This window comes from Cynocephalus volans, chromosome 10, assembly GCF_027409185.1.
Source record: "Cynocephalus volans isolate mCynVol1 chromosome 10, mCynVol1.pri, whole genome shotgun sequence".
Classification (NCBI taxonomy): domain Eukaryota; kingdom Metazoa; phylum Chordata; class Mammalia; order Dermoptera; family Cynocephalidae; genus Cynocephalus; species Cynocephalus volans.
Window position 1 is genome coordinate 89,869,337 of NC_084469.1, and position 14,771 is coordinate 89,884,107.

Here is a 14,771-nt window from a genome sequence, read left to right on the forward strand (position 1 = left end):
TAAATTTATGAAACATATATATTACATAAGGTGTCTTTAAAAAGAAATAAAAAAACCCTTCCCTTTAATGGAGGTTATTTATTAATTGGTTGATAAAAATGTTTGGATCAGAGTCTCACAGGAACCTGTGTATCTCTCTTAGCAACAATGGTTCAGCATTCACTAATTTAGTGTGCGCAGTAAATTCATAGAACATAATTACCACGAATAACAAGGATTCTCTGCATATATAAAAATGTACATGTTTGCGTATGTGTGTAAGTATTTCTGAGCCAAGCCTTTATATTTCTCACACAGACTTATGCTCCTGAAGGGTAGAGACAACAAAGTTCTGGAACAAAGAATACTTTTAATAAATGTTTGTAGAGCTGCCCTCAATGGTCCTACTCTCCTGACTCTGAATGTATAAAAAACACATAAAGGATATGAGGCCTTTTTAATCTTTCACATTCCACCCAACCCCACCTCCCCCCCAAATGACAAATTGTCATAGGTTTGACAGGGAAATTGGAAAGAAGCCATGAATGCATTTCTTTTACCGTTCACTTCTAAGTCTTTTCCTCCATCTCTCCTTGTTCTTTTAAAATACTCTTGAGGTGGATTTGAAGTGTGAATAAAAGTTGTTGGTAATATTTTCCTAAATGCATGATAACCACTGGGTCTCTCTCCTGGATGATTCTCAGGTGTAGTGTAAAGCTCTAGGATGGGTCAATTTTTAATATAATTCTTTAGATGACAAGTGATGATGACCTACAAAAAACTTTCACAGGGATGACAACTGTGATGTTTCTCTTCAGTATGAATTGTCAGATACTGACTAAGATATTTACCTGGCCAAAAGACTATGAATTCACAAAAGTAGACTGAGGTGAACAGGCTTGCAGAAGGCCGTCCTACATCTTTTAAACTCTGGTATGAATCTTTCGATGGTGAGTGAAGGAAGAACTGTGGCTGAAGGTTTTTCCACATTCACTGCATTCAAAGGGTTTCTCTCCAGTGTGAGTTCTCATGTGCTGAGTTAGGGCAAAGTTGTCACAAAAGGCTTTCTCACATTCTTTGCACTCAAAGGGTTTTTCTCCAGTGTGGATTCTATTATGCCGAACAAAATTTGCAGGTTGAGTAAAGGCCTTTCCACATTCTCTGCAAATATAAGGCTTCTCTCCAGTGTGAATCCTCATGTGTCGAGTAAAGGAAGAGCTATAGTAAAAGGCCTTTGCACATTCTTTACATTCCAAGGGTTTTTCTCCACTGTGGGTCTTATTATGTCGGATGAAAACAGAGTGGTGTGTAAAGGCCTTTCCACATTCACTGCACTCATAGGGCTTCTCACCAGTGTGAATCCTTGTGTGCTGAATTAAGGAAGAGCTGTCACAAAAGGCCTTCCCACATTCTTTGCATTCAAAGGGTTTCTCTCCAGTATGAGTCCTCTTATGTCTGATAAAAGTGGAGCGATGAGTAAAAGCCTTTCCACATTCACTGCATTCATAGGGTTTCTCTCCAGTGTGAATCCTCATGTGTTGAGTGAAGGATGAGCTGAGGCAAAAAGATTTTCCACATTCTTTGCACAAAAAGGGTTTTTCTCCTGTGTGGTTCATATTATGCTGGATAAAAGTGGAGCGGTGAGTAAAGGCCTTTCCACACTCACTGCACTCATAGAGTTTCTTTCCAGTGTGAATCCTCATGTGTTGAGCAAACGAAGAGCTGTAGTAAAAAGCTTTCCCACATTCTTTGCATAAAAAGGGCTTTTCTCTAGTGTGGGTCATGTTATGCTGCATGAAAGAAGAGCGGTGGGTGAAAGCTTTACCACATTCTTTGCACTCATATGGCTTATCTCCAGTGTGAATACGCTGGTGCTCTGTGAGGTGAGACCTGCGTTTGAAGGCTTTTCCACACTCAATACACTTGTATGGTTTTTCCCCTGTATGAAACCTCTTATGTCGAATGAAGTCAGCCATGTAACGACAGGCTTTCCCACATTCATTGCATTCATAGGGCTTAACTCCAGCATGAATCTGTTGATGTCGAACAAGGGCCCAATTCTTGCTAAACCCTTTCCCACATTCCTTGCATTTGTAGGGGTTATCCCTTGCATCGGCCACAGGGCCTTTTCTTGGTTCTTGGGAGTCGTGTGCATATACAGCATCTCGTGGAATGAGTCGCTCCTGTAAAACCGTTAAACACATACTATCATCTGTCTCCAAATCAACATGTTTATGGCTCAACTTCCCAGGGCATGTTGCTTTGTGAAGGACAGTTCCTGGCCTCAAATTCCCTTCCTGCCTTTCTGATAGCCTTTCATCATTCCTGTCTTGCCCTAACCTAGAATCCCTTGAAGATCTGTGTGCCAGTTGTTCTTGGAAAGAAGGTTCCTCAGAGAAGACCAGTTGAAAAGTAGTAGGCTCTGTGATCTTGGGTTTTGTTTTTTCACCTGAAAGAAATCCAATATAAAAAAGGCATCTATTAGTGATTTCCGCAGAGAGAAAAAAAAAAAAATCACCGCTTTAGTAGAAGAATGAAGATGAAAATAGTGCATCTGATGCCTACTGCATTTTTGTATCTCTTAAAACATTAGGTTTGTAATATTTTTCTTAATACTTGGACTGCTGACATCTTTTAAAGGAAACTCAGGAGGAAGGGCTGGGGCAGGGGAGAGAGAATCCATTGTGGAGATTCCTCATTCTGCAGAATGGGGAAGGGTAGGCAGAGTAATGATTACACTGTGTAATGAATGTGCCCTAAGAGAGGAAGTCTCATAGTACTATGACAACACAGAGAAGATGCACCTAACTTCCCCTCAGATGGGAGACAGACAAAAAGAAATAAGTGGAGACTAGTCAGAAAAGGTGCTATGTGAGCTTATTCTTCAAAGAGTGCATGAGTTCCCAGAACAGGAATTAAGGGAGATCACAGCAGATGAAAACAAAACGTACAAAGGTTCAGAGCTTCAGAGAATGCTGAACGCCAAGCAAAGTGAAGGGGATGAGAGGGTGGTGGAGATGCAAATGAAGAGGCAGGTAGGAACAGAGGAGAAACAGATTCTCAAAATTCTGTGCAAAAGTGGGGGAGGGTGAGAAAGAACTGGATGGACACATTGAATCTGCTATGTCTGAATAAAGACTAGGTGAACAGACATAAAATAGATAACATCTAGGTGAAGAAAATTATAAAACTTACATTAAAGAAGATCTATTTGAAAAGAGATTTTTAAAGTTGTCAGTACTCCCCAATCCATCTATGAATTCGGTACAACATCAGGTAAAATCCCAATAGGGTTTTTCGTGTATATTGATAAGCTGATTGTGGAATTTATATAGAGATCAGAGTATCCCTGAAGAAGAAGAATAAAGCAGGGGGACTTTCCCTATGAGGAATTAGTATTATGATAAAACCATATACATCAAGGAAGTGTGAGGTAAGAATAGATATGTGCAAACTTTCAGGAGAAAAAATGGAAAAGAAAGTTCAGAAATGTACACATGGTATTCAATATATAACAGAGGTAGCAGAGAAGGCCAGTGGGAAAAGGAGAAACTATTCAATATATGGATCTAGAAAAATTATTTGCCACATGGAGGAAAATGAAATTGTATTCCTATCTCACACCATACAGAGAATTACCTCCAGACTGATTACCTGTCAGAAGCTAAACATTAAGAACTTTTAATATATAAAAATCAGTATCTTTTGAGAAAGATTTCCTAAACAAGATACAAAAGTGTTAATAATAAAAGTCTAGTTGATTTGACTAAATTAAATTTAATAAAAAATTAAAAGGCAAATAAAGGTAGCTATATTAATATTGGAAAGACTACAGACCAAAAATGAGACAAAGAGGGGTGTTACATAATGATAAAACTACCAATCCACCAGGAAGATATACTAATCCTAAATCTCTATGTACCAAACACCAGAGCCTCAAAATACATGAACCAAAACCTGAGTTGAAAGGAGAAATAAATAAACTCACAATTATAGGTGGGAAATTCAACAGTGCACCTCTAAAATGAAAAATAAGCATAATATAATGAACTGACATTTCACAGAAGATATACATTGGCTAATCAACATATGAAGAGGTCATCAACCTTGCTGGTAATGAGGGAAAAACAAATTAAGATCACAATGAGATACCATTTTATACTCACTTGATCATAAAAACTTAGGAATCTGACAATATCAAGTACTGGAAAGGGTGTGGATCCATGGAATCATTCGGACAATACAAGTGAAGTGTTAACGGGTATAACCATTTTAGATAACAACAGGGCATTACCTAATAAAGTTCTCCTTTCACTCACCTTATAATCCAAAAAATCTAGTCTGAGGAACATTACTAAGAAACTCCTACACATGTACATGAAGATACATGCATATGAATTTTCCTGGCGGCACTGTTTTTTTTTTTTTTTTAAAAGATGACCAGTAAGGCGACCTTAACCCTTGACTTGGTGTTGTTAGCACCACGCTCTCCCAAGTGAGCCATGGGCTGGCCCTATGGCAGCACCGTTTGTGAGAACAAAAAACTATAAACAAGTAATTAATTGCTCCAGAAAATGGATGAATACGCTGGCTTATATTTATGCATTTGACTACAGCAGAAAAAAATGAGTGACCTACAGCTACATGCATCATAAATCTTAGTAACACACTGTTGAATAAAGAGTAAAAATTCCAGAAGACAATATAAATTAGGATATATTTTTTATAATGTTCAAAACAAAAACAAAACAACAAATACACACAAGAGAGTACAATGAAACAGTCTATTTTATTTTTTTGAGAATGGTGGTCAGTTTTTAATGGCATTATAAAAATGATAAATATGTTTCTTAAATTTATTTTTTTGATTTTTTTATTGTTGTAAAATATATATAACAGAATTTACCACTTTGTGATGAAACAATCTTTAAAAAGTAATGGGTAGACAAATCAGATGCAGTGGACAAATCCTTTAAATGACTCAAATTACCAAAACTGACACAAGAAAAAATAGAATATCTGAATAGCTGATATTTATTCATAAAACTGAATCTTCCTACAGAATAAGCAATGGAATAACAAATCCAAAATAAAGTGGCTATCTATGTAAGGGAGGAAACACAGGAACAGGAGAGGAAAGAAACACATCTTGACAGCTGTAGAAAGTAGGTAACTTTCTTGTACTCAGGTGAAAGTTTCATAGGTGTTCATTATAATCTTCATAAATGGGAATAAATAAATAAATACATTAACAAAATAAAATTAAAGAATATGAAACAAAAATCCAGGACATGGCTTGACCCATGAAAAAGCACAATTTATAATTTTTCTAAATCTCTACACCTTGGAAAAATTATAAAAGTCAGAGGGCCTACAGAGTACTGTAGTAAACTTCATGGTCTCTGAAGACAAACACCTCAGTCTGAAATTCCATCAGTACCCCACACTACCTTTGTGGCCTTTAATGGGGAAATGGGAGGAGTGGGCAAGATTCCGAGGTCCTCTTTAAGCTTGATGAGTGTGAGATGTCTTTGAGACATTCAAGTGAAGATGTGGAACTGGGGAGAGGGGTGAAGGCTGTCTGAGGGAGCCTGAATGAACACTAGAGGAAAGAGATCATGAGTCTGCAGTGGCACCGATCTACACACTTGATGGCTCCAGCTGCCCCCTTAGCAGCCGCCCAGATGTGGGACTGACAAAAGCAAATATCAGCTTGAGGTTTTATAAGACAGAAGGGCAAGAAGACAACAGAGCTAGGGGCTGCTTGTGAGTGTCTGATTCACAAATGGAAGAACAGATGTATGCATGGATGGGTAAATAAATGATTGGATAGAGAAGATGGAAAAGGGTGGGATCAAAGTACAGCTGGAGGTAGTAATCTGCAGGGAAAAAAAAAAAAAGAGTGTCTTCTTCTGAATCTGGAAGGACGTTTGAGATATCACTAACTTTTGTTGAGACACTCTGGGTCAGGCAGTGCTAAGTAGTTTCCTGTTATCTAATTACATTCCCAAACAACCCAATTGTGCAGATATTATCACTATCTTTTTCAAATGCAGGCTAAGTTAAGCAGACTGAATATATGTTCCCTATACCCATGGGCTCTTCTCCTTGGGCACGTAGCTAAACCACGTTTCCCAGCCTGATACAACATGTAGCCTAATATCTATTTCTTGTCAATGGAATGTGAATGGGAGTGATGTGTGTGTGTGCAAGTGGATATGACCACTACCTTTCTCTCCTATTCCTCTTGGCTAAGGCAACCTTAAGCCACGTATTGACGACAGAATGCGCCTAGATCCGTAAGTGAATATGTGGTACAGAACTTGCCTGCTGACCCACATTAGACTACGGAACGAATGAGAAAAAAACTCAATCTGTTGTACCACCAAGATTTTGGAGTTTATCTTTTAGAGCAGGTAGCATTAACTCAGCCTAACTTGTATACCGAAGTCACAGTGAGCCCAGAGTCTGTCTGCTACCTCATATACCATATTCCAACCCAAGTAAAGGCAAAGTGTGTGTGATTGGGGTGGGTGGACAGGGGGACCACAGTTCAAAGTGCCCCATGCCCAACCAAGAACCCAGGAAGGCCACAAAAAGAAGTTGCCTATGGAACTCCAGACACTGTGATTCCCCAGTGGTCCGCAGGTTCCCATAACACCCACTGTCAGACTCTCACCCACTTACCTGCATAGGTACTTTGGAAGAGGCCTCTCTTCACTGTCCATAGTTCTTGCTCATGTTCCAGTAGGTAGATCAGCTCTGGTTTGGGAACAGAATGTCCTGTGTGTGGAGAAATAAATGGAGCATGAGTATAGAGATAAAGATGAAAGGAAAAGTCTCAAGTTTACAGGAGTATATACCTTTAACACACTGCCATGAAACTACAGAAAGGGAACCCCCCCCGCCCCACAAAAGGTATTCCCTAATTAAGTCATTAGAATTTAATTGCTCTGTATATCAGAACTACCTAGCAATTCCTGGTTCTAAAAACAGAGCAAATTAAACCAAGTCTCTGGGCATAAGGACTAAGCATTGGTGGTGTTTAAAGCTCCTTAGGTGATTTTTGGTTCCCAGGGGCAGTTGAAAAACACTGGACTAAATCAATTGATGAATGGCATCTACTGAAAGTCAGTTGAGGTAGGCAGGTGACCTAAGCCAGCTACTCATTCTGAAGAAAAAGCCTTTAGTCCAGGTTGGGAAGATAGAGCTGAATGTAAGGACCTGCTGCCCTAGTCACTGCTGCATCATCCCATGGCCCCTGCAAGGATGCTGACCTGATGACCTGGACCAAGGAGAGAAAGTAGACAAACAAAGAGAACTGGGTTGGCATCTACCAACCCAGGAGCCAGCAACACCTCAGGGCTTCTCATTTAGGTGAAGCAATTAATTTTTTTCATGGTGAAACCACTATGAGGTGGTCTTCTGTTACATGCAGCCAAACACATTTTGCCAACTGTGAAGGCTAAAAGAAGAATGGAGAGAAGTCAATGACGAAGGCACCAGGACCCACAGAAACATGAACAGGAAAATCTTATACTGCAGGCCAGAATTCATTTAGTTGTCACTTAGTAAATGTTCACTAACATCTGTCATATGCCTGGCACTGAGCTCAGTGATGGGGCAGTGGAATCAGACGTTCCTTCATCTCAGTTAAGGAACTGAGCCCCTGCTCCCTCAGGGCCTCTGCATGTGTTGCTCCCCCACCCGGAATGCTGTTTCCCACACATCTCCTTTCAACAACTAAGCACGACTGTCATAAAATAACACTGTATTCACTACATTGATGACTGACCTCCTCGGAGAGACTGTGGGGATGATGCAAGCTGGGAGAGCCCTGTCAGAGGTAACTATTTGGACATCTGGGAAAAGGGAGATCTTGGGCCTGCCTCCAGTCAATTCCTACTCAAACCAATTTCTGGATAAACTGGCCATTAAAGGTTTAGACGGGAGAATGTTTGAAATTTATTCACTTGGTATATATAATAAATACATGTGTAGTAATTGTTGTGTTCCCAGTTCTATTTTAAGTGCCTTAAAGATATTAGTTCACTTACTCTAAGTGGAAGGTTACCATAAAAATGATAAAATCAAACTAATGGTGTTAAGTCCGAGTGAACTCATGTTGCCTGCTTGAGGTTGGGAGTTTGAGGCTATTCTTTCTGCTGAGGGGGAAATTAGTTAACAGCTTTGGGAGTGTTAAAGATTCAGCACTAATTCAAAACTCAACAATCAAGAGGGAGGAAAGAGAAAGGAAAAAAGAATGGCTTTCTCAGATGCCTGCCAATGCCATTTGATAATTTCTATGCACTCTCTAAAATCATTTCCCATACCAGCAGAGAAGCAAGGCACAGGCCTTAGGAAATAAGGGTCAACTGTGTGGGGACCAGGGCCAAAGAAGCCTTTCAGCAGAGACTGTGTTGCTTAGAAAGATACCAGTTGACACTGATGACAAACACCTTCTCATAGCCTGTCTGAATCTCTCTCTTCTTAGAGAAAGTCCCATTATGCACAGGTCCTGCTAACTGGGCTGTGAGGATATTTGACTTGTCAAGCTGGGACAATCACCTTCCTTCTTGTGGAAATCTGGAATAAGGATGTCAGATTGAGGCCAGCTTGTGCTAGACACTAGGATGAAAGTGTTGAGAAGGACTATGTTTCTTATGCTACAATCCCTGATGGAGACACAGGGAAATCAAGCAAGAGCAGGTCATATTACAACATGCTGAAGCTGCAGGGAGAAGAGAAGACAAGACCCTAAAGCCTTCTCAACCAGCTATGCCTAGAGAGAGAAGATGGAATGAAAGAGGTTGTGGGTCCTCCATATGGGAGAGAAATGAGGCCTTACCCAGTGAGACCAGGAGCCTGCAGGTCTCCAGCATCACCTCCTGGTACAGAGTCCTCTGGGCCAGGTCCAGATACCCCCATTCCTCCCCTGTGAAGGTCACGGCCACATCTTCAAAAGATACCAATGCCTGGAAAGTCAAACACAGGTGGCTGTGCAGCTATTAGATGAGATGAGAGCCTATTGCTCTGTTACTGGCAAAAATCCAGAGAGACTAAGCATCTCCTGAGAACCTAGCTCTGTGCCAGGCTCAGGATGGAGGGAGATAGTGCCTTTGACAGAAGACTAACATGTGGGACAGAAAAGCCTCCTAGGGCAATGATACAAGACAATGATAATCCTGTGAGGAGAGACAGTAAGTGTTCTAGGTTAGAAGAGTGGGGAAAAAATAGTAATTCAAACAATGATAACAGCAGCAGCAGCTAAGCTTCACTCATCTGCACTGTTTGTCTGCACTTCAGGGCTTTACATACTGTGTTAAAGCAACTAAAAGTCTCCAGGTCTGGAGCCAGACTCCTGAGGTTTAAATCTAGCTCTTGAACCAACACATGCCAGATGTGTGACGATGGGGAAGTATCTTAATTTCTTTGAGCCTCAACTTCCACATCAATACAATAACAGTTCCCACTTCACCAGACTGTTGTGGGAAGAGAAAATGTCCATAAAGCAAACACTGCAGTGCCCAGCACATCACAATGTGTATTTGCAAATTTTATTAATCATCCCTTAATCAGTGAGGTAAATTGCCATCATCATCTCTAATTCACAATCAGCAAATTGAGGCTCACAGTCAAGTCACCCAGAGTCGTATGTCTACCTAGAAGTGGCAGGATTTGAACCCAGGTCGCTCTAGTCCAAGGTCTATGGATGTAATCCCCATACTCCTCTATTGCCACAGTGACTCCACAGTGACAAGGGCAAGAAACATTTCCAATGATTTTTGTAGTTACAACCATTTTAGTCACTCCTGAAAATATTTCCATAGAATATGGCAGGAAGAGCAGAGCAGTCATTGTCTGCCTCATAGAAGAGTCACCTAAGGAAGTGCCAATTGCCTGGGCTTGGCAGGGCTCAAACAAACTCTCCCTGCCCTCAAGCTGCAGCTGGGACTTCCAAAATCCCTGGAAGATTCCACAGTGAGCCACCAACCTATTCTTTTTTCTTTCTGAGCCACTCTCAGCACATTTCCCTAAGATATTGTTACTTAAGTACCAGGTAAGACATGTAGCTAGGGACAATGCAGGCTGTGGCTCTAAGTACATGGGCAACAGCCTTCAGCATGATGTCTGTCCTAGGTGAGGATAGGATGGTGGGATGTGGATCCATCAGACAACCACACAATCTCATTTTCCTGAGACACATCTCAGCAGGTGACAGGTACCCTTGGTAACCTCCTGGACCCTCTCCTGCCTCCTTGACAAAAAACTCTCCCTTTGTCCATGCAGTTCCCTTTGCCTGGAAGGTTCACCAAAGTCCCTCTCATTCCCATGCCCACCTGCCAGAGAAAGGCCTGCACCCTCCAAATGCAAAGTGTTTAGGTGTCACACCAGGGTTCCCCAACCCACTGTTGATGGAGTGTTGGTTAAGAAGGTAGGCTCTCAGAGATCTGGGGGCCATGTGACAGAGAAAAATGGGTAATGACCTTGACTCTTTTAGGCGCCTGTGGCCTGAGGGCAGTAAGCTAGAGAAAAACAAAAGAGGGAGGGAGAGTGGGTGGCCTGGTGGACTGGGTAGAGGCTTTGCAGCCATGGTGGTGGTGGTGGTGGTGGGGTTTAGATTAAATCTAAGTATGATGGGAGCTCCAGAGGGTGGAGTCTTTCATTCATCAACCACTTACTGAGTAAGTGGTACAGGCCAACCATAACAATAAATGAGCAAGATGAAATCAGATGACGGTAAGTGGCTCTGAAAGCAACAAAAAGAGTGGGACCACCACAAACATCAGCGGAGACTTTAGATGAGACAACCAGGGAAGACCTCCCTGAAGGGACCCTGGAACAAGGATTCAATGAGTTTAGAGAGCAGGTCAAGTGAGGAAAAATGAATAAATAACACAAGTCCTGAAGGTGATCAGGGCCGTGATGAGATTAAACAGGGTGACATCCTGGAGAGTAACTTTGGGCCTGTCGTGTATTTACATCCTGAGACACAACACTCCGGTACATTGTCATTAATGAATACTGTAATGTATTCACTTTTCAAATACAAGTAAATGCTGTTAAGTGGCAAGCCAGATTCTCTTGCAATTAAACAGACGGCTTCTGCAAGATGAGTCCAATGACCTTCTTGTCTTCTAGCCTACCAGGGGACCTCTACTATCAGAGAAGCAGCAATTCCAAAATGCTGCTCCCACCTCACCTCTGCCCTCGAGCCTCTCACTCTCCCTTCTAGCTATCAGTTAGGTAGAAGCCCGAGGCAGGGAGACCCGAGGGCCAGACTCCAGCCCGAGTCAACCCTTAAAATAACAGCAGGACCTGGGGAGTCCCTCCCCAGAAATGCCGTTCAGAGTGATGCTCTCCGGGTCGTGCTGAGCACTGAAGGACACACCTCACAAGCGTACCCTCTTCAGTTCCCTCGGCAGAGAATTATTCCTATTCTCATTTTAGGGCCGAGGGAATGGAGGCCAAGGACAGCGAGGCGACAAGCTCCAAGGTTAGAGCCAGAAACGGGGACCTCTCCTTATAACCCCTGGCCTGGATTCAGTACCCTGGGTTGTAAGTGATTAGCCCAGCCCCCTCATCCCACCCCCTCCCACGATCTCCAGATCCAAAGGCATCACAAGAGAAAGGCGAAGAGTCCCAGGATCCCCTATATCATAGCGGATGGGACCGTGCGGGCGGCGATCCAAGAGCGCGGGGACCTGTGGAATCCTCCACTCACCAGCGCCGGCGCCGCCATGGGACCCAGTGGGCGGAGCGAGGCCGTGAGTGGCGGCGAACAGAGCCGGTCCAGCGGGCTCAGCCGACCCCTCACTCCAGCCGGGGGCGGTGTCGGCCTCAGGCTCCGCCGTGTAAAATGCGCACACAGCTCCAGGCACCGCCTCCGGGCGCCGCGGGGACGAAGGGCTGGCGCCAAAGGCCCTGCAAGGCGCTCGGCAGACAACCCTACTGGGGGGCTGGGGGTATCACGGCTCGAACAAAAGCGTGTAAGCGGGTCGTATTCTCACTGTCCTCTGCTCAGTCTCGAAAAGCCTGGGAAGGGGCCTCTGTCAAGAGTCCCAGTCAGTGCACAGAACATAAGCACGGAGCAGTCACCACCGTTTGATGTCCTGAGACTCGACGCCCCAAGTCCCATCCTTCCGGCACAGGAAACGCCCCTCTCCATTTTCCGTCATTGGTCCAGCCCTGGCCTCCGACGCTCGACGCACTTCCTTCTGGGTAACGTAGTTTCTGGCCTGAATCCGGGTGGAACTTGGCGTGCACGTTCCGGTCTCTGTGAAACAGCTTCCTAAGGTTCCAAGAGAGGGCGTGGCTTTGCTTCCTCTTAAAGGAGACGCACAGAGATTTCCGTGGCCATTTGAGGCGATGACCCACCCTGAAAGGTCTCGAACAGATGACCCACGCCTTGACTTTCCTCTGTACTCCTGCGCCAGCATTTCATCTCTCTGATCCTTGAGATCGAGATTTAAGAAAAATGAAGACAATTCTTTAAGTTAATGATATTAAATGTTCCCCTCATCAGTAGTTTTCAGACCACATTAGCATTACCTGAGAATTTGTTACAAATATAAGTTCTCAGGCCCCAGACCCACTGAATCAGGTGGGGGCGGGGGGGCGGAGCACTCTGTGCTTAAGTCCGCCAGGGGATTCTGATGCTCCAACGTATTTGAGAACTGGGCTCTTTAAATTCCAGTGAATAAATGAGACAAAACTACCCACTCGGTTGGAATTAACTAAACAGTGCTTAGCACTGGGCCTGAAACATAATGATAAGTACATAAGAGGTTTTGCTGTCATTATGATTATTATTCTATATTATTATTGGCAATGCCATCAGAAGGATCTCTCATATGCTGCTATGGGAGAGTAAGTTCGAGATACTTCTTTGCAGACTCATTGGTGATATTTATCAAAACATAAAATACATTGACTCTCTGACTCAACAAAGAGCCTCATGAGTAGTGTTTAAAAATATTTACATAATAATACACCGTTGTACCATTTGGCTCACGTAAGCTTTTTTTATCAGTATATGCAGGAGGGTTTCATAATCTACAGTTAGACCTCTTACCCAAGGCACACTTTCTTATAGGCCACATGATTCAAAGCTTAGGATCACTAGGACGAACTACCTGCGGGCCTAGGTTGGCATGGAGTTGGCATTGTTTATAGTTTGAGATATAAGATGACATGTCATTATTCATCTCTAATTCACAGCAACCAGAACCTCACCCCCTCTAGCCCACAGGGAAGACAGAACCATACACAAATGAGTGATGGTGAGACAGCCCAGCTGACATCTGCAGCTCAGGAACACCAGGTCTTGTTCTCATCAGGACATTGTCAGTCCATTGCCCAAACCTGTAGCCCACAAGAAGAGAGCAGTAAATCCTGGACACTGTGAAAAGTGAAAGCATTAAGTCCAAAGAAGCATCCTTAGGAAGGAGCAGAAATGAGGAAACGTAGTGCAGACAATTTCACAAACACTTCTTACCTATATTCCATTGCCCACAACTCATTCACATAGTCCCCAAACGTAAGAGAAGCTGGACATGCTGTCCTCCAGAGCATCCTAAGAGAGATAATGAGACTGATAAGCACCCAGCCATTTTCTAGCATAATCCATTAATTTGTTCTTAAGATATCCATTTTATTATTTATCCTATATATTCTACAATCTCACTTCCTCCTTAATGTGACAAGCCAAAATCCCAATCTAGTCTCTAACCTCATCTAAGTGTTAGGATCTGAGGGTGATGTGTTATGTTATGCATCCAGTCCAGATTTTGTTCTTCTTAAGACCAGGAAGCTCTAAACAAAGCTAAAAATGGTCTCCCCCATACCCAGTATACAGTTACAAGTTAGGGATATAATGAAAGGACTACTTAAATTGCTGGGGAAAAAAACCCTGCCAACCTAGATTGCTATGCACAGAAAATGTGTCTTCCTAGAACAGTGTGAAGTAAGACTATTTAAGGAAAAAATATAAAATTTAATGAAAAAATAACCTGTATAAAATGACAACCTAAAAATTATGTTTATGGTTAAAGTAATGTGATCCCAGTCGAAAGGTCTGCTGTGATAGAAGGAATGAGAATCCAAGTAAGAGGTGTAACGGTGGATTTATACAACCACTAATTAACTATATAAAATAATTATATTTCCTGTTGGAGTTAGAATGATGAAATTACCATATATATCCTCAATAATCTATAAATTAATATGGGGAAAACAGTTCTAAATTCCCTATATTGTCCAAGTGAAAGGAGAAAGAATTTATAAATCTATGCTTTAATGTGTTAAAGATCTAAATAGATGGGAAAATATTTTGTGTTAATGACTTGGAAGACGTCAAGTCTCCCCAAATTGACATTTAGGTTTAATGCAATAACAGCAACATTTTTTTCCCATAAATATAGAAAAGATTATTCTAAAATTTGTATGGAAAGGTAAAGAAACTAAAATAACTAAAGCAGTTCTAAAAGAGAAGAATGACGTGGGAAGAATCACTCTACCTGATTTTGAGATTTATTAAATAGCGACAGTAGTCAAGACTGTGAGATTGAGCCTCTACTGGCAGAGGAATTGACACATTGACCTATGGAACAGAATAGAGAAACTGGAAATAGCCTCCCAGGAGTACAGCCAACTAATATTTGACAAAGGTGCTCAAAAGAAATTCAATGGAGGAAGGACAGCTCTTTCAATAGATATGTGGGAGCAACTGGATAGTCATAGCCTAAAGAAATGAACCTCGAACTGCACCTCACACCTTAACAAAATTTAAT

At 42.2% G+C, this 14,771-nt stretch overlaps 1 protein-coding gene across 2 annotated transcripts; it reads right to left on the reverse strand.

Moving 5' to 3' along the window:
* Positions 1-41: 41 nt before the first annotated feature.
* Positions 42-11,786, reverse strand: ZNF599 (zinc finger protein 599). Of its 2 annotated transcripts, none has more exons than XM_063111530.1 (4): positions 11,705-11,786; positions 8,828-8,954; positions 6,667-6,762; positions 42-2,428 (listed from the first exon to the last, which is right to left on the reverse strand). In XM_063111530.1, exons 1-4 carry the CDS (start codon positions 11,720-11,722, stop codon positions 903-905), a joined length of 1,767 nt encoding a protein of 588 aa, XP_062967600.1. In that variant the 5' UTR covers positions 11,723-11,786; the 3' UTR covers positions 42-902. The 2 variants fall into 2 exon arrangements, with proteins under 2 accessions (XP_062967600.1, XP_062967602.1); XM_063111532.1 differs by lacking the exon at positions 42-2,428 and adding an exon at positions 5,163-5,196.
* Between the last annotated feature and the right edge of the window lie 2,985 nt (positions 11,787-14,771).